Source organism: Tachypleus tridentatus, chromosome 4, assembly GCF_004210375.1.
Source record: "Tachypleus tridentatus isolate NWPU-2018 chromosome 4, ASM421037v1, whole genome shotgun sequence".
NCBI classification, from domain to species: Eukaryota; Metazoa; Arthropoda; class Merostomata; order Xiphosura; family Limulidae; genus Tachypleus; species Tachypleus tridentatus.
The window spans coordinates 103,982,008-104,002,607 of record NC_134828.1 but is presented as its reverse complement, the minus strand read 5'-3'; the positions used below and the strand labels follow the sequence as shown (position 1 = coordinate 104,002,607).

The following is a 20,600-nucleotide window of genomic DNA, read 5'->3' as shown; positions in this document are numbered from 1 at the left end:
TCTCGTGCACGTTTGTGGGAATAACCACACCTCTTATTAACACGTGCTTTTTTAGGAAGTGTCAAACACTACGCACGAGGTTGTCGCGTGAAGTAGGACAGTATTCACAAGCACCAATAAGGATGCATCTTTTGCAGGTGTATACGGTCTTTCCGATACCTGTAACATTTAGATAATACACATTTGTAACTCTACGCACTTCAAAAAAGTTCCATAAAAATCAGTAGAGAGCAGATAAAATCATTAATGACAGTTAAAAATGTTCATCCGCTGAGAAGCTCAGATACCATATAATATAGGAAGCGACTAAATTAATACTCAGTTATGTTATATAACGTTTTATTTTTGTACAGGACGCCGAAAAACGAACTAACACTGAATACTGGGTAGTGAGACAAATATGTGACGTTGCAGGAAAGGATGACGTTTTGCTAGAAATAAAAAGCCCAGTTGAAGCTTCTTTTATCAGAAACGTCTGAAAGAACGTGAAACAATAAGTAATATTTGAAGAGTTGATGAAAACGCCGACTTGGCAAAATTATGACTCAAGGAACGGTAAGAAAAAATAATTATTCAATGGCAATAATTTTTAATTTGTTACACATTTTATTTAAACAAGTGATGCCTAAAATTTGTTACTTAACGTATTTTTACTGTCCAAAGAACCGTAAGAAAAAAATTGTTTGCGACAAAAAGTAACCATTCAAATTAAAAAGAATGAAAAAGGTAGATTACGCTTTTAATTTTTTCGAAGTTTTCAGGTGAAGTAGTAACTATTAACATTTTAGAAAATCCGTATGTACTGCATCTCATTAGGAGAAATGAGGATCAATCGGCCCCTAAAAATACATAATTTTATAACTTTCAAACATCTAATTCCACCAGTGGCATAGCTCTATGTCTGCGGAATCGCAATACTAAAAACTTGCTTTCGGTACCTGTGGTGGGGAAAACACACGCAACCCATTGTGTAGCTTTGTGCTTAATTCTATACAAATAAACGTTGTAGTGGTACAATAAAACTTTGTCTTAATATAGTTTATAGGTTAAAAATTATTTTAAAATGTTTGTTTTTACGAACACTAATGTGAGATAAAGTGAATTAACTGTTTTTAATGCCATGTTTAAGCCCTACACTTTTGAAAACCCCAAAATAATGTTTGTAACTCAATCGACAAACAGTTGCAATTTACAAAAAAACAACCAAAAAACGGTAATTTATTAATAAATTTAGTTTTCTAGACAACTGCAGTTTAAACTATTCAAACAATTTCATGATAATAGTATATCTATTACGTAATATACTAAACAAATGGGCCAATTCACAACCGTTACAGTAATTTTCTACTATTACAAATCGTTTGTAAGTCGTTTGTTGTAATATTCGTAGGACAAGATAGTGTATTTTTAGTTTGGTTTGCTTTGAATTTCGCGCAAAGCTACTCAAGGGCTATCTGCGCTAGCCGTCCATAATTTAGCAGTGTAAGACTAGAGGGAAGGCAACTAGTCATCACCACCCACCGCCGACTCTTGGGCTACTCTTTTACCAACGAATAGTGGGATTGACTGTCATATTATAACGCCTCCACGGCTGAAAGGGGCGAGCATGTTTGGTGCGACCGGGATTCGAATCCGCGACCCTCGAATTACGAGTCGAACGCTTTAACACACTAGGCCATGCCGGGCCCAAATCGTTTGTGTAATGCCATTTTGAAAAGTGTTTTTGTATCTGCACGAGGATCAACGTGTGTTATACGATGTGTTTTTTGATATAAATAACTAAATAAACCGGTCATAAAATCAAAGATAGAATTAATTATAGTTATGTACTAAATGTTACTGAACTTCACTCATAACTTCTACTCGAGGGGTGTCTATGCAACTTCCTCTAATTTTTAAATTGGAAGACAGACCGTCAACACTACCCACTGCCAACTGAAAAGGCGAGATTGTTCAGCGACGTGATCTGACCCGCGGTCAGCAGACTGAATCGGCTTCAATAACCACTAGATGGTACTTGAGTCAATTTTAAGAATTAAAATAATCGTAATATATCGTAAACAACTTCATAAAGTACAATACGTAAGATTGTCTGTGGTCTCGCACTATAACCGAAACCTATATTCTAGGTTATCTACGATCTGTCCAATGCGTCGAATTGGAGCCCGTTTTCAAACGTTGTAAATCCGTAAACTTGTCGCTGACAACAACAATGTTTATAGTTAAAATGTGGTTGTCGTATTTTTGTTATTCGCGAAAATGCAACCACGTGTAATATTGTCTTGTTCATTAACGGTTATGTATCCTGGTTTACCTTTTACTTATTATATGTATGATACTGGATTTTTATTATTATTACGCGATGCAGAACTCCCAACTACGAATTTGTTATGTGTGCGTGTAGATTTCCAATAGGGATTGCCAATCTTTTCGTTTCCCGTCAAGGAGGACTCCCCTCTATTCTCAGGGTATAGATATGACATTATGAATGCGTCACACGCGGATCTAATGCGGTGGCGCCACGGTCAGTCGGCTAGTATTGATAATTTTGTATTTAAATATTTTATCATAGCAAACAACATATTTTAGAAGTTATTAGTTCACTAAAACACCTGAATTTAGTACTAAAATAGCTTTCTAACTCAGTGATGTTAAGTTGGTAAACACGATAAGTTACCTGTAACTTAGTCCTCTTCGAGTATCGAAACCTAATTTTTTAATGTATACCCCTCGGACTTACTATTTATTTATCATGGTCAGTAGTGGTTAAGACATGCAAAAATATAGGACGCCGTAAATTCTAGGTTTGAACAGGTAGTAAATGCTCAGCGTTTTATATCGTATATATAACTATATGTATCGAGCTGGGAAAATGTAAATTATTGGTGTAAGATTAAAACAAATTTACCTGACAGGTGTTACTGGTATAACCATTGATATACTAATGAAGATGTGAGTGAGATATATTTAAATTTTTAAGATTAGTATGATTATGAAATATATTGACAGTTGAAGATTCAAGTTGAAACAGTCGAACAACCTAAAGAGTCAAATGGAAGTTGTCCCACGGCGGGCAACGCGACCTCTAGCGGGGAGAAAGAGGAAGCAGATGTTGATCCATGGGCGTTACCCGAGTTGAAGGACGATGGGGTCAAATGGTCAGGTAGGTTTAGTTTCTCAAATATTTTAAACGAAGTTTGAAAAACCAACAGTAAAAAGTTATCAGATCTTAAACAACAACTTCGAATTTCGTTTCATTGTAAAACTATTACGATATAAATAACTAAAATATTGTTTACTGGTGCACTGTTGCCCCCTAGCGGCACAACGGTATGTCTGTGAACTTGAAACGCTAAAAACTGGGTTTCGATACCCGTGGTGGGCAGAGCACAGCTAGCCCACTGTGTAGCTTTGTGCTTTGTTCCAAACAAACAAAAACTGGTTCAACATTAAATGTTTGTCACCATCACAGAAATAGCGGGGTAATTTGTTTTGGTAATAGATTAAAAACTAGGAAATTTATGAAGTGATACACGTCTGTGTTATTAATATTTTTTAAAATTAATTAAAGGTTTAGCATTATGAAAACCTTCAAATTCGGAAATTTCTAAGCGTCTCAGTGACGTCATTAAGCACTTTACTGGTTGTTGTTAAATGCTGAAACTGTTGAACACTAGTCCTAGAACATACAGAGTGGCCCGTAAGTCCCTACCCATCCATTTGTTATTTATGTATCCAGTGTATCTATGTGTTGTCCCTCATTCTCGCTGCATAATATTATGTGCAATACGCTCTTAAAGTGTAAATGGGCTTACATTGGCCATATTTCTCCTGAAAAAAAAACTCATTTATAATACATGCGTAATTGAATATAACATAATAACATATGGATGGGTAGGGACTTGCGGGCCACCATAAATAATGAGGCAGCTTCTTCATGCGTTTCTTGAAATAAGGCTTGGTGTTTCGTCTGTGTTCCACTTGTTGCATCACAAACTGGTTTTTCTGTCTTTTAATTACACAGGCGTGCTAACTTCATAAAAAATGTTGTTTTGGTGTTAATAACGGATTTTCAATGACTAAGAAAAGATATTTTTCTTGACGTAAGTATTTATTACACATCTGGGGGAAACAAGTTTTTGGATGAAGTTATTATCTTGTTTACCATAACACTATTTAACAAAATTTTTACTTTTTATTGTTCCTGGACAGCAAGTGTTATTTCTCAATTGCTTATGCCTAAAGTAAATGGAAATGACCTATTTTTCTCTTCAAACTTTGCATTTGTGACCTGGGAACGTATAACGAAAACATGGTGGGAGACTATATTTGGGGGCTGATACATGAAAGTGATTTACATTACAGTCGCAAATCTCGAAAACCTACTTGCTTCTAAACATATTTGTTCATTTTTGTTTAACTTTAGTATAAATACATGTAAATCTTGATTCATATGTTGTTTTATTCAGACCTTATGTAAATGAAAATTGTGCAAATTTGTCCGTTTTTACATAGAAAATAGGTTAATTTCTAAATGTTATTATACAGGTGACAAAAGCAAAGTTAAAGAGAATAATGGACATTTTCTGTACTTTTATAACATAAGCAAATAAGAAATAACACATACTATCCAGGAACAAAACTTTTGTTACATAGTGTAATATTGTTTTATGTTGCTATGTTTTTGGCAAAATCGCAAACAAATTGAAGAAAATGAAATAACCTTGATACCAAACGAATGTGTATCCTTTACGAAATCTACGTGTTTTATTTGTTGGTCTCAAAATCTGCGTGTTGTGGCATTTCTTTTATGTATTGCGTTATGACGTGATTTTTGCGAAAATAGTTTTCGAATTCAGTGTACAGGAATTACTGCAGAACATGTAAAACATTTCAAGACGGTTAAACCATCGCAGGCCTATGTTATTTGTTCCCGGAATTAACGTATGAAATATTCATCTGTTTTGCGCACGCGCACATAGTCCAATACCATAGAGAGGTCGTTAGGCGCTGGCACACGTGGCCTGTGCTCCTAATTCACGTTTGGCATCTTTAACATCAGAATAGAAAAGCATGATCGATATCATGCCTAAATGCCTTTTAAAGTTCCTGCGTTTATAGGCCTAACCCCCGCTTCCATTTAAACACCTAATGACGCCTTTGATTTCCAGTAAAACTTCGAGCCAATACATGCATTTAGAAATTTCCCTTTGCGAGTATACAGGTATGATATATCGACCTGTTTGTGTTAAGACTTCCTGGTGAAAAACTAAACTGTTGCTACCAACCATACTTCGCTAACTAACAACAAATTATTAGTATGTTTTTCATAAAGCAACGAATATCTTGACTAAACTAGAATATAAAGGAAATAAAGAACAATCGTCTTCTATCATATATAGTGTAATTAAAATAACCTTTAGTGAGATCATATATAGTGTAAGTAAAATAACTTTCGTGATTTTTTTTTTAATGCGACAAAAATGTTATTGTTTCATAAATAAAGGTTTAACTTGCATTTTTAAAAGTAATACGAAATTGTTACTGTAAACCGTTGGTACCTGTTTAAACTCCATAATTACAAAGTAGAGGAAAGCTAAGAAAACCACACACTTCACATACGAGGTCTGTTCAAAAAATACGCGGACTGTTTGAATTGCGCGGCTCCAGTTGGTTCCAGGGGAATCCGCTTGGTGTCGCTAGGTTTGCACAGATCAGCTGATTACGACGCCATTTCCCGATTGCAGATATCTTCATTTGTGTATTAGCTACGCGGTTTTAAGTGAAGTGCGATTTTTTCGTTTGGCGGATTTCAGAATGAATGACCTGAAGGAGCAACGACTTGCTGTGAAATTTTGTGTTAAACTTGGAAAATCTAAGACTGAAACTTTTGCTATGCTTAACACGCTTACGGTGATGTTGCTATGAATCGTACGGCATGTTTCAAGTGGCATGAACGTTTTAAGGATGGTCGACAGTCCATTGAAGATGATGAGTGTCCTGGACGTCCTTCCACGTCAACTGACGACCCATACGTCGACAAAATCAACACCCTGGTGCGGGCAAATCGACGTCTGACTGTCAGGGAGCTTGCTGAAGAGTGTAGGATATCAGTTGGATCTTGTTACGAGATTTTAACAGAAAAATTGAAGATGCACAGCGTTGCTGCGAAATTCAGCCCTCAGAACTCGTGAGTTTTTGGCCAAACACTCGATCACTGTTCTTCCCCACCCTACTCACCTGACCTTGCTCCTTGCGATTTTTTCTTGTTCCCCAAACTCAAAAGACCCTTGAAAGGAAAAAGATTTGAGACGATTCCCGAGATTAGGCAAATGCGACGGAGCTGGAGGACATTACAAAAGAAGCGTACCAGGACTGTTTCAACAAGTGGAAACACCGTTGGGATAAGTGTGTGCGTTGGGGAGGAGAGTACTTTTGAAGGGGTCCCAGACCTGTAACTTCTAAATAAAGTACATTTTGTTTTATGACGTCAGTCCGCGTATTTTTTGAACAGCCCTCATATGTATCATTTATTCACAATCGTCGTTTCGCCAGTAAAGATGTTATCAGTTACAGAATGAAATGTTTTATAACAATTTTATAAATCTTTAAACAAAGAACCGGAAGTTACATTCGCCTCGAGACGTGGGGAAGAGTTTAAATTGATTTGAACATTTAATGTCTTTTTTTTTCTTCTGGATTTGTTTTAAAACTTTTATTTATTTATAAACTTTCTAAATTGTCTTGTTTTTACCTTTTTTAACAAAAATGCAAAATATTCCATTTTTCGTCTGGATTAAACTGTTTAGTTTTAACAAGGTAGGATGCAATGGCTGAATTATATATATACACACACACACACACACACACAATATTTCAGTCCTTGTACGTTAATTGGTAAATACCACTGTTGTTGTACTTTTTGGCTCTGTCTGTGTTGTAAAATTTTCCAAAGTCATTTTTATAGTTGGAGGCAGGTATGTAGGTTTCAAGGTTATATTTCATGGGAAGATTTTTCAAAAGGTGTTCGTTTTAACTCTTGTTATCGTTTGGTACAATATGGGGTTATGTTGTGCTAGTAATATTTATTTTTAAATTTCAGTTGGAGATGATTTTTTTTTTAATTGATATTATGCATACTTTTCTCTACCGTCTGCTGGTGAGACAGAAGGTATTGAAACAGCTCGAGACAGAGAGATATTTTAGTGACTTCAAGACTCGTGGAACAAGTTTTTATTTTGTGCTTTCGTGTTGGTGATTGTGTGGACTTCTGTTCTTTAACCTTACCCCCAGCCAGTGGCTAGAATCTTTTTATAATAATGCTAGTTCTGTTATGTGTGAATACGAACAATATCGGTTCAGATGAACTAAATTAATCACACTGGCCAATTTCAAGTTTTAGATCAATTTATTTTTTGTGAGCGTGACTCTACACAACGGGCTATTTACGCCGTGTCCATCGCGGAGAATCGAACACGGATTTTAGCGATGCAAGTCCTTAAACTTGCTTCAAATAACAGATGCAAAATATTTTAGCATCAATGAGTCCACACCTAAACTCTTAACACTACATCAAATTATTTGATATAAAATCGTTACAAAAATGACCGCTAGGTTCTATGCTTATTGTTCAATATCTATTAACTGTTAACTTTTTCTACTTTTCTCTATAAGTAGAAAGTATTGTAAAAACGTTTTATTACAAACTTCTTGGTTGTTTATAAATCTGTAGATTGTTACTGTTAAAATGACGAGTGATTCGTGGTTTAGTACTGTGCCAAGTAGGACTGTATTTTGGGAATGTTCCTCACGAAGTTGATGCACAATCCTCTGATTGTGGCCACCAGATGGGGTGCTAAAGTGAAGGAAAATAACTTTTTACAGCTATTGCAAAACATTATTTTAAAACTTATTCTATACAAGTTAAAATGATTTGTCGTCATTGATACGTCTTCATTTTAAAAAAAATCAATTTTCGGTAAGCCTTAACTTTAGAATCCTGTTTGAAATTGCTTTGCTTGTCTTACTTATTACTCAGTCATTGCATTCCATATTGTTCTAGACTTTCGGATCCATCTGATGTTATGAGTTGTTACTGCACCTTGTGTTACATGATCTATAGTAGACTGTCAAACGTGTTTCAGAAACTGTTATTGGACTTGCTGTTTTAACATTCTCTTCTGGATTATGTCGCAGGTTTCACGAGCTGTTGCTACGTCATCTGTTTCGTAATGTATTTGTTCAAACAACATTTTATTCACAATTTTGGCACGTTAAGACCCTTATATTGTTGTTATACCTACTACCACTAATTTTGTTATACCATCTGGTACCCACTTTTTTCACACACATTTAATATTGTGACTCGTTGCTACCGTCTTCCCACGTAAGCTATTGTTTCCTAGTCAATTACTACACTTTGTCTCACAAGGTGAATTTTTTACGCTATCGGCCGTGTGTTGAATAACGAACGGGTTGTATTTACACTTTCAGTCTAACCTATTATCGTGTAGTTGTGATTTGTTTAACTGTTAGAAGGTTAATTGGTTTTTCTCATCAATAAGTTTTTGTTGTATTTTTTTTAACTGACGCTAAAAACCAAGTTTTTAAAATCGTGAATTGTCTTTCTCTTTCCAGAGCTGACTACATATCAGAAGATTTTACGAGTTGCCTTGTCTATTTTAAAGATTGCGATTCTCTTACTTCTACTGTACGTATTCGTCTGTTCCCTGGATTTTCTCAGCTCTGCGTTTCGTCTGATAGGCGGGAAAGCCGCTGGAGGGGTGTTATCAAAAAACGAATTGCTCTCCAACCCAGTGGTAGGTCTGATGATTGGAGTCCTTGTTACAGTCTTGGTCCAGAGTTCGTCGACATCTACGTCTATCGTCATAACTATGGTAGGAGCTGAATGTGAGTATCTTAATTTATTACAATTTGGATTTAAGAAGTGTTGATAAAGGTGACCTATATAATCTATATAGTTGTATAATTACGACTATTATCTTTTTAAACCTTCGTAAACAAGCTTTGTAATCGAATATTTTTCGATTACATAATTTCAACTGTTTTTATCAAATTTTTTATAGTGATAATGTAACTGTAATTTCAATAGGACTGTTATCGATGTTTGTTTATTTTCGTGAATTTTGCGTAAAGCTACACGAGGGATATATGCGCTAGTCATCACCACCCACCGCCAACTCATAGGCTACTTTTCTACTAACGAATAGTGGGATTGGTGGTAACATTATAACGCCCCTACAGCTGAAAGTGCGAGCATGTGACGGGGATTCGAACCTCATTAGATTGCGAGTCGAGTGTCTTATCCACCCGGTCATGTTGAGCTTTCTGTTATCGAACTCTTGCTTTCAGTGAATTAGTTCGATACGTATGTTATAAAAGCAGTCGACACTACACTTAAATCCCACTTAACATAAAAATATTCTTGTCGTAAAATGTTTTCGCGAATTTTTCTTTCCTTATCTACAAATTATTACGATATTCCTGCCCTGAAATCCATCGTTCTATAACTAAAACTACTTCGTTACACTTAGTTGTTTTTCAATTTGCTATTACATTAGCAAAATGTGTTTTGTATACACAAAAGTCAAGGGTTTGTTCAGACTTATTATGCAGGAAACATTACAAACAACTTTTAAATATTGTGTATAACATTTGATCTAACAGTAACGGTGTAGTAGTGACGGATGGGCGAAAAGTGCATTATTGTAAGGAAGAGTTTGATTGTTTTCTTGCATTGTTTGAAGTATGACCGCTGAATTTTAAGTATCTTAATTTGAGGAGAAGGAGAAGTTTGCTCCTTCAAAAAATGCTTGTAAAGTTAATATTTTTCCGTTATTTCCTGTATTCTATCAAGACACGAGAAAATGTATGGAGGAGTAACCTTTAGATAAATTATTTGTTGTTGTTTTGAATTAAGCTTTGTAAGTCCACATAGATACCGCTGAGCCACTGGGGGGGGGGCATTTATTTATGTCACGGTTTGACATTGGTAATGAATAAGCGAATAAAAATACAGTTTTTATAAATTTCTAATTTTTTATTAATCTTTTTTCCTTAACTTTTACACTTAGCTATGGGTAATATTTAATATGTAGCTAACTTTTTGTATGTATGATAAACACAACTAGCTGATACGGTTCATGATGATTTACTATAGCTATTGACTATCTGATCACATTAGTTCAAAATATAACATGTTAGTCTGCAGCTACAGACTGTCAAATTTTTGAGAATATAATGAGCATTTATATTTTCTGTGTAATTAAATCCTCTATACATAATGCATAACAATGGGCAAGTGTATGTCTACAATAAAATACAAAATTTACCAGCAGAAAAGCAGACTTTTCAAATAAAACTTGTACTTCTAAGACACCGCATTAAATAAACCTTCATCTTTTAAACTAAATATTTTAAGAATGTGTAATACATATTTTTAACTCTCGCACTATATACATAACATACGTTGTCTTCCTAAAGACACCGCTTGGATAGTGTACAAAGCATTCAGGACCTACATGTTAGTCACCTACTGTTAATCTATTATTGACTGGTAACTCCTATTTTACCTTGTACGTAAGCTTTGTAAAGGAACACTTTTTTATACTAAGATTATGATGTCTTTAGGCTATGTAAAATGCAGTAAAACCTTTTTATTGACCCTTTGACCTTCGCAGTACACTTAATATTTTACAAAAGGCTTTGGGCGCAATATAACAAGTTGCAGGCTGGTAAAAAAAAAAAAAAAAATTACAAACGAACCACTTTTATCGGATTTGTATGTGTGTACAACCTTAGCAGCCATTATTAAAGGCATTAAAGCGTTGTTTGAACTCTTTATTTTTTTAAGGTACTTTTTGCTCTAACATTCTATAACGGTTTGTTTTTTTTTGCGATCCTTATTATGAACCACCATCGTGGTTCAAGCTATAGCAAACTTTTCTTTTTTTCAGTAATCTCTGTGAAGAACGCCATACCGATTGTAATGGGAGCCAACGTTGGCACGTCTGTTACCAACACTATAGTGTCCTTAATGCAAGCGACCGAAAGAAACGAATTCCGTCGGGCCTTCGCAGCTGCCACTGTTCACGATATGTTCAACTGGTTGACTGTCATTGTCTTGCTTCCAATAGAGAAAGGAACAGGTTGAGTTGCCTCATTTAATTATCATAAAATATGTTAAGTGGATCTAATTCGCACTTGATGTACCTGTAGAGCAGCATGTGATTTAAAAACTTCTGAGATTCAGGTTGTTACAGAAGTTACGTACAGTCATGATATAACAACAAAACTTTCCAAGTTCTTCCGCTGTAGCTGTTATAAATATGACAGTGTTACAATGAGGACCTCTTCCACTCTTAAATTTAATCATATCTTAACTTACTGCGACATACAAATGGGAGACAATTGGCGATAAACGACTTTGTAAAAGCGCAATAATAGCGATTTTTGCGCTACCTTGTATATTATGTCATCAGATAAAGGTTACAATAGATCTCTCTAGCCTAAAATGGAGTAGACTCATTCCTGGTACACGGTTGTATATTGTTATTACTGTTTGTTGTGCTGTCCCGGTTTTGTAAAAGTAAGCACTTAAGCCTTTGACTACAGACTTCGTTTTTAGTGGATTCGAGTCCCTGACCAATCTATGTGGTGGTAGGGAGGCATCTAATTACAATTTATATTTTACTAATCGTTAAACAACAAGAAAAACTGTTCTCCCACTAGATGTTAAGTCTGAAGGTAGTTTTGAGGTGTTTAACAACATGTTGATTTTCGCGCAAAATTAGTCTAGAACTATCGGTCCTAATGGTCTAAGTTTGATAGACTAGACTAGAGGGAAGGAAACTAGTCAAGGTGTGGGCTACAATATCCGAATGAGGGGGATTTGACTGTCTGTCTTATCGTATGCACACTGTACAAAGTGTGTGGACCGAGATTGTTTGTTTTTACAATGAGACAATAAATAACGAGTCTCGGATCTCGAGTCGGAGTCGTTAACCACTAGGCTGTACATGGGTAGTTAACAATATATTATACTGCGAAACGTTCGAACTAATGTTCAGAACGCTTCTGAATATAACGAGCATATCGATAATTACACTTGCCCATTAAAATTTGTATAAACATTTAGCACTGTTGTGGAAAATGACACTGTTAAATAAATGTTTTCTACCAAAGTATTGTCTTGGGTTTTCATGAAACAAATTGTTTAGTTATTGTAGCTACTCGTAGACTGTAGTTTAAGTAGTTAGTTTGTATGCATTCGTGACATCCTGTGAAGTTATTTGTATCCTGACCCATCGTGACAACTTAATATGCTTCTTGTTTTTATATAGATTATCTATTTCATCTGACGAAAGCAATTTTAAGTTCAGGAAACTGGGAACAGAATGAGCATGCCGACAGAGAATTTTTGAAGAAATTAACAAAACCTTTTACGAAGAAAATTATACAGGTAATAGCTTATTGATTTTATTTTATTAATTAGGAGAGAAACGTGTTCTCCGATTATTTCGCTACTTGTTTGAAAAGTGGTACATATTTTATACGATGTAATTTATTAGAAACGCTCATCGTTAAATCAGAATTCACGAATATGTTATTTGAGAAGTTTTTTTTTTTTTTTAAATTTCGCGCAAAGCTACTCGAGGGCTATCTGCGCTAGCCGTCCCTAATTTAGTAGTGTAAGACTAGAGGGAAGGCAGCTAGTCATCACCACCCACCGCCAACTCTTGGGCTACTCTTTTACCAACGAATAGTAGGATTGATCGTAACATAATGCCCCCACGGCTGGGAGGGCGAGCATGTTTGGTGCGACCAGTATTCGAACGCGCGATCCTCGGATTACGAGTCGAACGCCTTAACACGCTTGGCCATGCCGGGCCTATTTGAGAAGGCTCTTCATTTTGTATATTTCAACTAAACAGCAATACATTGTTTGTGTGGGTTGTCACAAGAATATTAACAATTAAGCCTTAAATTTTGATGAAAAAATGAAAAGAAAAATATCACTGTTACTTAAATAGAGAAAATTAATGTTTTATTAGTTTAGAATATTCCAAGTTTGTCTTGGAATTATAGCAATAAGTATTCAGTGTAACATATTAACAATTTTTTTGATTTGTCATTTGTTTAATGTTTTAAAAACAGGTCACTCGAGTTAGCTGTTGGTGTTTTTTAACCTGTTTTATTTATGGATGGTTAGTGTATTTTCACTAAGGCTACATCAATGATTTTGTATGGGGCCCCTAATTTTGTTTTGGAGCTTTAATATATAAAATAAGATTGTCTTAAAGTCCTCCGCCCCCATTTGAATTATAATATCTTGTTTGCGATTTCTTTAACTTACTTAGCCGTTAGGTTATTTACTAAAAAGCCAGTGAAAAATACGTTGCACGAAGCTGCTGATCAAATAACACTTAGTGGTATGAAGCAATATCTGATGTTGGCCTTACATTGATACAGTAGGTTTATAAATGACTTTTAAAGTAGCATATTTAACCTTGCATTATATTTATATAAATCTAACATTTTTGTATTCTCCGTATGCATAAAAAGAAAAAGTATACTTTCAAAATTCACGGCGTTATTTGTTTCCTTTCTAGAAGATCTACGTAATTGGTTACATTAGTTTTCTTATTACTTGCCTAAAATGTTTACCTCCAAACTTTGCCTAGAAGATCCAAACATGCTTACCTTCCTTTTATAAAACTAGCAAATGTGAACAACTGTAATTTCTAAATGTTTCTAGAGTTTTTTTTGAACAGGCTTAACGTCTCTTGCTGGAGTTATCAGTTTAATGAGATATTGGTAATTTGGATTTCTGTGGTTTCTAAATAGTCTCTCCTTTGTTTTGGGTATCTTGAGTACCCGTTACGAGTGTGTAGCAAAAAGTACACAAACACACATGCTTTTTAGATTACAACACTATAATCGGGGATTTGATTCCCTTTGGTGGACTCAGCATGTGGCTTTGCTATAAGTAAAACACAAACACACGTGTTCTCTAAACATAAGACTGCTGAAGACACAAAGATCACATGCGTAGAGATAAATTCCAAACACCTGCTCTAACGTATTAGTACGAAACGGATCACAAAGTAACTTTGGATGAAATTTTTCTACCGTACCAATTAAAAAATATACTATTTAGAAATCTTGTAAATCATCAAACTTGCCGATCATCTCGCTAAACCGTGATAATTATTCTAGCAACATTGTTTATTTTTTTGAATTTCGCGCAAAGCTACATGAGGGTTATCTGCGCTAGCCGTCCCTAATTTAGCAGGGAAGGCAGCTAGTCATCACCGCCAACTCTTGGGCCACTCTTTTACCAACGAATAAAGGGATTGACCGTTATAATATAACGCCCCCACAGCTGAAAGGGCGAGTATGTTTGTTGCGACGGCCATGTCGGGTATTTGTCAACAATCTTCTTCATTGCATATACAAATGACTTGACCTTCTAATTATGTCCAGTTACCTACTGACATTATTCTGTCTTAATTCTTTTGTTTTAATAATACTGTTTGTAGTTTGCTATTGATCATACACGAAAAAAAAAAACAATGTTAGGTCGAAACATATAGTATGTTTCAAGACGAATAAAAACCATTAAAAAATCAAGCTTATAAATCCTTGTGCCTAACTATTGATGTATCAGCATAATGTATATCGTTCCTCAAGTGAAATGTAATTCTTAAATATTTGCCTAAAAGTTTGAACAGGTTTTTTTTTTTTTCCAGTTCAATCAAAAATAAACCTTACCATTCGTTAAGTATTTCGAACTTAAACATGTTTATTCTCGCTTCTAGCTGGATAAAAGTGTGATAACAGCTATAGCTAAACAGGAGGAATCTGCAAAGAACTTGTCTCTCATCAAACGTTGTTGTAAGAAAAACGGAACCGAATGTATAAAAAATTGTAAGTACAAGAATTATGCTAAAATAAACAATTTTTCCCGAAAAATACCTTTTTTGTAAATTTAACATTTTCACACTTTGTTCTTTCATATTTTTTTAAATTGATTAAAAAAAAAAGTCTCTAGAAGTTGTGAACAAGTTTACCTCGAGGTAAACCACAGTAAACCTGTCGTTCATAAAGGGGTGCGAGGTATCTTCCAAAATAAATTTTATAGCAATATAAAATTACTTTTATATTAACGTTTATTCTTATTCAAAGACTTTGAGTGTTTTAGTTGTGCGTGTTTTAAATTCATTCAACTCCTGAGGAAGTTTAGAAGAGTAATGCAATAAATAACGTTTACTATTTGGTAATTGACACTTAACAACTAATTAAATATTTCAGTTAAAACGTTGAATTATGGACACGATTTGCTATCTTTAATTTTTTCAATACCTTTAGTTCTTTATTTCATGTGTTTTGTTTTTTTTTTTTTTTCAGGCGAGTTCTTGTTGCGAGGGTTGGACTGGAGTGATTCGCTGATAGGTGTCCTGATGTTGGTATTATCTTTGATCATTCTGTGCGCCTGTCTTATGATGTTGGTTAAACTACTTCATACAATGTTGAAAGGACGAATAGCCGTTATCATAAAAAAGACAGTCAACGCAAACCCACGTTTTCCTTTCTCGGAGTTAATGGGATACTTGGCCATCCTAATTGGCGCAGCTGTAACGGTACTGGTCCAGAGTTCGTCTATTTTCACATCAGCCTTGACTCCTCTGGCAGGCCTTGGAGTTATCTCGCTGGAGAGGATGTATCCGTTAACGCTGGGGTCTAACATTGGAACAACAGCTACTGGTATGTTGGCGGCTCTAGCTGCGGATAAAAAACATATTGCCGAGACACTTCAACTAGCTCTTTGTCACTTATTCTTTAATATTAGTGGCATCATACTGTTTTACCCTTTGCCTTTTCTTCGATTCCCTATCAAGTTATCTAAGATCCTCGGTAACACCACAGCGAAATACCGGTGGTTTTCAGTTTTTTATTTGTTAATGATGTTTTTGGTTCTTCCCGGGATCGTGTTCGGGTTGTCTGCAGCTGGTACCGTAGTTCTGTTGGCGGTCGGTATTCCAATCCTTATCGTCTTTTTCTTCGTTATCGTCATTAACATTATTCAGAGGAAGAAGTCGACCCTGTTGCCTAAGGTGTTACGCGACTGGAATTGGTTACCTGAATGTCTACATTCTCTCGACCCGATCGACCGACTCATAAGCCGAATGTTGACCGTGTGTAGCTGCTGCAAAGACTGTTGCAAAACTAATAACTCAACCCCAGGGGACAAAGGGCCTGTGTCATCCTCGTCCGAAATGAATATTCTTGACTCGCATACCCGTATTTCTCCCACTGGTGGTGTTGAGAACAAAGCGTTCGATGATGAATTAAAAACTCCTGTTATTGAAAGCAAGCACATGTAGGTTTCTTTTATGTTAAACGTCACAGTGACTTTCGATATATGTTTGTGTTATCTGTGTATTTTATACAAGGGTTACAAGTCAAGTCTAGCGACGGAAAAGAAAAGGGGAAAGGGTCCCTAGACCTCGCAGTCGTGTGCTAAGTTTCAAGTCGTTCAGGAACACGTACAATGAATTGCGCAGAAAGTGAGAACTCTTTGTTCAGAAAGAAACTAGTCGTGGTTAGAAGTACTTCGTGGTCTGGAATGACAAATTTCGTTTCAGTTTCATGTCGTTTCGGCCCACTTTGTTGTTTACCTTTTTATTATTTTAGCTCGTTTTATAAAAGAAAAATTTTTTTTGGGAAAATGCTTGCAAAATAAACCAGGGTAACTACAATAATATTTTCCGAGTTTAAACACCATTTGTACATCATAATGTCTTAAACGTTCTAGAAAACAAGAACAAAAGACAAAAAAACAAGTTGATCACAAAACCGTAGGAATCTTGAACGTCTTGACGGGAGGGGGGTTTACCCCTGAAACATCGTACACATAACTGAATATTTTGAATTTTAATCTTTTAAAAATATTTCGAAATGATATTTTAAACTGGCTATCAAATATTTATTCGTTTTAATTTTTAAATCTCAAACGTTGGTCTTCCTTTACACCACGAAAAAGTGTGATTACGTTGCGTTTTAACAGTTGTTCTCGCGTCTAATTTCAACTCGTTTGTGTTCTTGACTTCGATTTCGTAATGCCATGGTTTAACAATATGAAATATATAATGTACAGAATAGAAACTTGTTTGTGTTGTGGAATAACTTTTACAAGAGAACGTCATGAAATTTGGTAACGTTTTGAGAAAGGTATGATTAGAAAATTTGATTTTAATTATTGGGTGTGACTAGTATTTTTATGCTGAAATGAAAACGTGTATTTTTACGTGCATATACAAGAGTTATGTGGTTTATTATTTGTATGCTTACTTAAGACAATCTGTTTTACACATGCGTAATTAGTAATAAAAGACAATGTTGAACATGGAATGATTCCGATAAACATTCCCTTTTTGAACCAGCATTAAAACCGTTTAAAACCTTCTTACAATAGGATGTTGATACGGTTTTATCTTTACTGAAAACGTGCTGTATTATTTACAGAATTTTTGTTTCATTAATCATTTTTGATCTCCAAATTTTTTTTTGTTTCGTATTTTATTAAAATTTTATATTTATGGTTCAAATAAAGTTGATTACAAATGCTTGTCAAAAACAATATTAAAGACGTGATTGAAAACAGACCTGTATAGTAAATTAAAAGGTTTTTCCATTTTAAACAAACTTTAAGGAGGCGTACAGTTTATTTATTTATATTTTTCTGAGTGTCTTACGTTAGACGGTTATTCACGATGTCGCTTTACGCCGAAGGTTTGAATAAACTGGTGGGCATTCGTAACGAATATTCTGGAAAGAATAAAGAATCACGTGATACCAGCATTACTGTCGTTCTTGTGACTGACTGTGGTATACTAAGTATAACAAAATTAAACACTTGTTTTATAAATAGATATTATATAAAGTGAATATTATGTTAAATACCATCTTATGACAGTATAGTGACAATCAAATACTGCATTGTTTCTTGTCATTACTATAAAGGTTTTCCAGGTATGATGTTTTCATATTTTTAAGTTGATAAACAATATTGTAACTGAAGCTTTATTCAAAATCGGATTTTTAATTTTTCTTTATGTAACATTTTCTGGGTATTCAAAGCAATGTGTATATGCTCATCAAAATTAATGTTTTAATACATTTATTAAGAATTTTGTGTATTTTGAAAAATATCTGAGGTTTACATGGATAGAAGATTGCTTTAAGTTTGATTCAAATGTTTCAGTTCTTCCATACTTTATAGTATTAATGAGTAGTAACGTAGAAATAGTTTGACTGCTTATAGAAAGAAGGTGGGGGACAAAGTTTACTGTTTTAAGGTAAACTGTCAAATATATTCAGAACAAAGGTTTTGTGTTCTATACCAGTTGACTTCGATGACAAGACAATATTCAAATAATTGTAAGGGTTATGTAATTATAGTAAACATTCTTTAGTATATTCTGAATGCTATTTATGATTTAGTGCCCTTTGGTGCCTTATTTTTAAATACTTGTAAATTTTGTTACAAAAAAAAATGGTTAACTTGACAAATATTTTGAAGAGTTGACAACTAAATATTATAATAAAGATAATAAAAGCTATTGTCTAAAATATTCTCAATTTCAAAACTACTAATACATATAGAGTAACTTAACTTTGATTTAACAATATCTGGTACAAGCTAGATGCTAGCATATCAGGCTCGCGAGCCTCTATCTGCTACTGAAAGTTTCACGTTTTGTAGTTTTTCTGAATTTCGCGCAAAGCTACACAAGAGCTATCTACGATACTCGGTCCTAATTTAGCAGTGTACGATTAGAGGGAAGGCAGCTAGTCATAATCACTCGCCGCCAACTCTTGGGCTATTCTTTCACCAACGAATAGTGGAATTGACCATCACATTATAACGCCCCTACGGCTGAAACGGTGAGTTTCTTTGGTGTAAAAGGGATTCAAACATGCGATCCTCAGATTGCGAGTCGCGCATTTATAAAATTATCGCATGAACCGTGAACACTACTGATTAATTACCCTTCGTGTCAGGAATTATAAATTAGTGTTGGCTTTGCCTAAACCTTGCCTTGCTGTTCAGTCTATGGGCCACATAAGAATTTGCCCAAATAATAATTTTAAAACAGTCGTATTAAGCCTGTAAGAGATTAGTCAGCCATGATTAAACAAAGCCGCGAGAAAGACATTGTCCGAGTTTTGATACATTTATCTGTATTAATTCTAATCAGATAAGATTATAGTGTTTCCTATATTCAAACTAAACTATAAACGCCACTTCATTTCGACAACTAGGCCCGACACAACCAGGTAGGTAGTTAGGGCGCTCGCTTCGTAATCTGGGGGTTGCGAATTCGAATACTCCTCACACCAAACACGATCGCACTTTCAGCCGCGAGGACGTTATAATTTTACTGCCAATTCGTCGGTAAAAGAGTAGCCCAAGAGTTGGCGGCGGCTATTAATGACTAGCTGTTTTTACTCTAATCTTGCAGTGCTAAATTACGGACAACCAGCGTGTATGGCCACCATGTAGGTTTACGCGAAATTTAAAACATATCGACGATTTATTTTTTTATGGAATACAACTAAATAGAAAAAAAACAAGATGAGTATACAACTTTGTGGATACATTTGATGTTTATGTCAGTCGAAAGCTATGCTCTCTGTCCACATTGGGATTTCTAGACCCGGATTTTAGGTTTGTAAGTACATAAAATTATTGCTGACTAACCGGGAAGGTCCACGTGTTTTGTTTCCCGCAAAACGTTTGGCCGTTTTTCAATTAAGACAGTGAAACTTGCTAATGTTGAATCAATTTGTGTCGAAACAGTTTTTATATAATTGTAAACTTAAAAAAAAAAGGTCAAGAAATGTACTATAAACACTCATTATTAGAAGAAAAACTTGCACAAAATATTATTATGAAAGAGGCTTAAACACTGGATGAGTTTGTGGTTCACAGATACTCAAACACTTGACGAAAAATAATAATTTGGTAATTTACTGGAACCATGCAAATATGTAAAAAATAAATGTATCAACGTTTACAGTACTAACTCTGGGAAGACAATGACGAAAAAACCCCAAAAAAAACATTACAACTATCAACGCTTCTTAAACCTACTTGTTTTTCTAACATCGTGCATCGCTGAAGATAATGACATGGTACCCGAGTTAAGATTGTTCAAAAATCTACAATTCTACATTCCACGAGCAGTCAGCGGTGAGTTTATGGACCTACGAAGCTTAAAATCTAGGGCTCCATTCCACATAGTGGACACATCGGCCAGCCGAACGTGGATTTGCTTTAATTCAAATAACAAAAATTTACTAGTTGCCATAGTAACGTTACATTTACATTGAAGTGGCGAATCTCCTATGATATTTTTTTGGGCATAAGTTAAACGACACTTGAATACTAAAACATAGCGTAGGTCCAAATTTAGTGAATATAAACAGAAACATACTAACTACAGAAGAAGAAAATCTATATTTAGCTTTATGTTAAGTTTTCGCATACAGTCGTAAACTTTATATAAAGTTTT

General features: G+C 34.9%; 1 protein-coding gene across 1 annotated transcript; it reads left to right on the top strand.

Annotated features, from left to right (window-relative positions):
* The first annotated feature begins 349 nt into the window (after window positions 1-349).
* LOC143249813 (sodium-dependent phosphate transport protein 2B-like) lies at window positions 350-18,654 on the top strand. Its single transcript, XM_076500295.1, has 7 exons — window positions 350-555; window positions 3,010-3,163; window positions 8,638-8,910; window positions 10,977-11,168; window positions 12,363-12,481; window positions 14,841-14,949; window positions 15,430-18,654. Exons 1-7 carry the CDS (start codon window positions 541-543, stop codon window positions 16,404-16,406), a joined length of 1,839 nt encoding a protein of 612 aa, XP_076356410.1. The 5' UTR covers window positions 350-540; the 3' UTR covers window positions 16,407-18,654.
* Window positions 18,655-20,600: the final 1,946 nt, after the last annotated feature.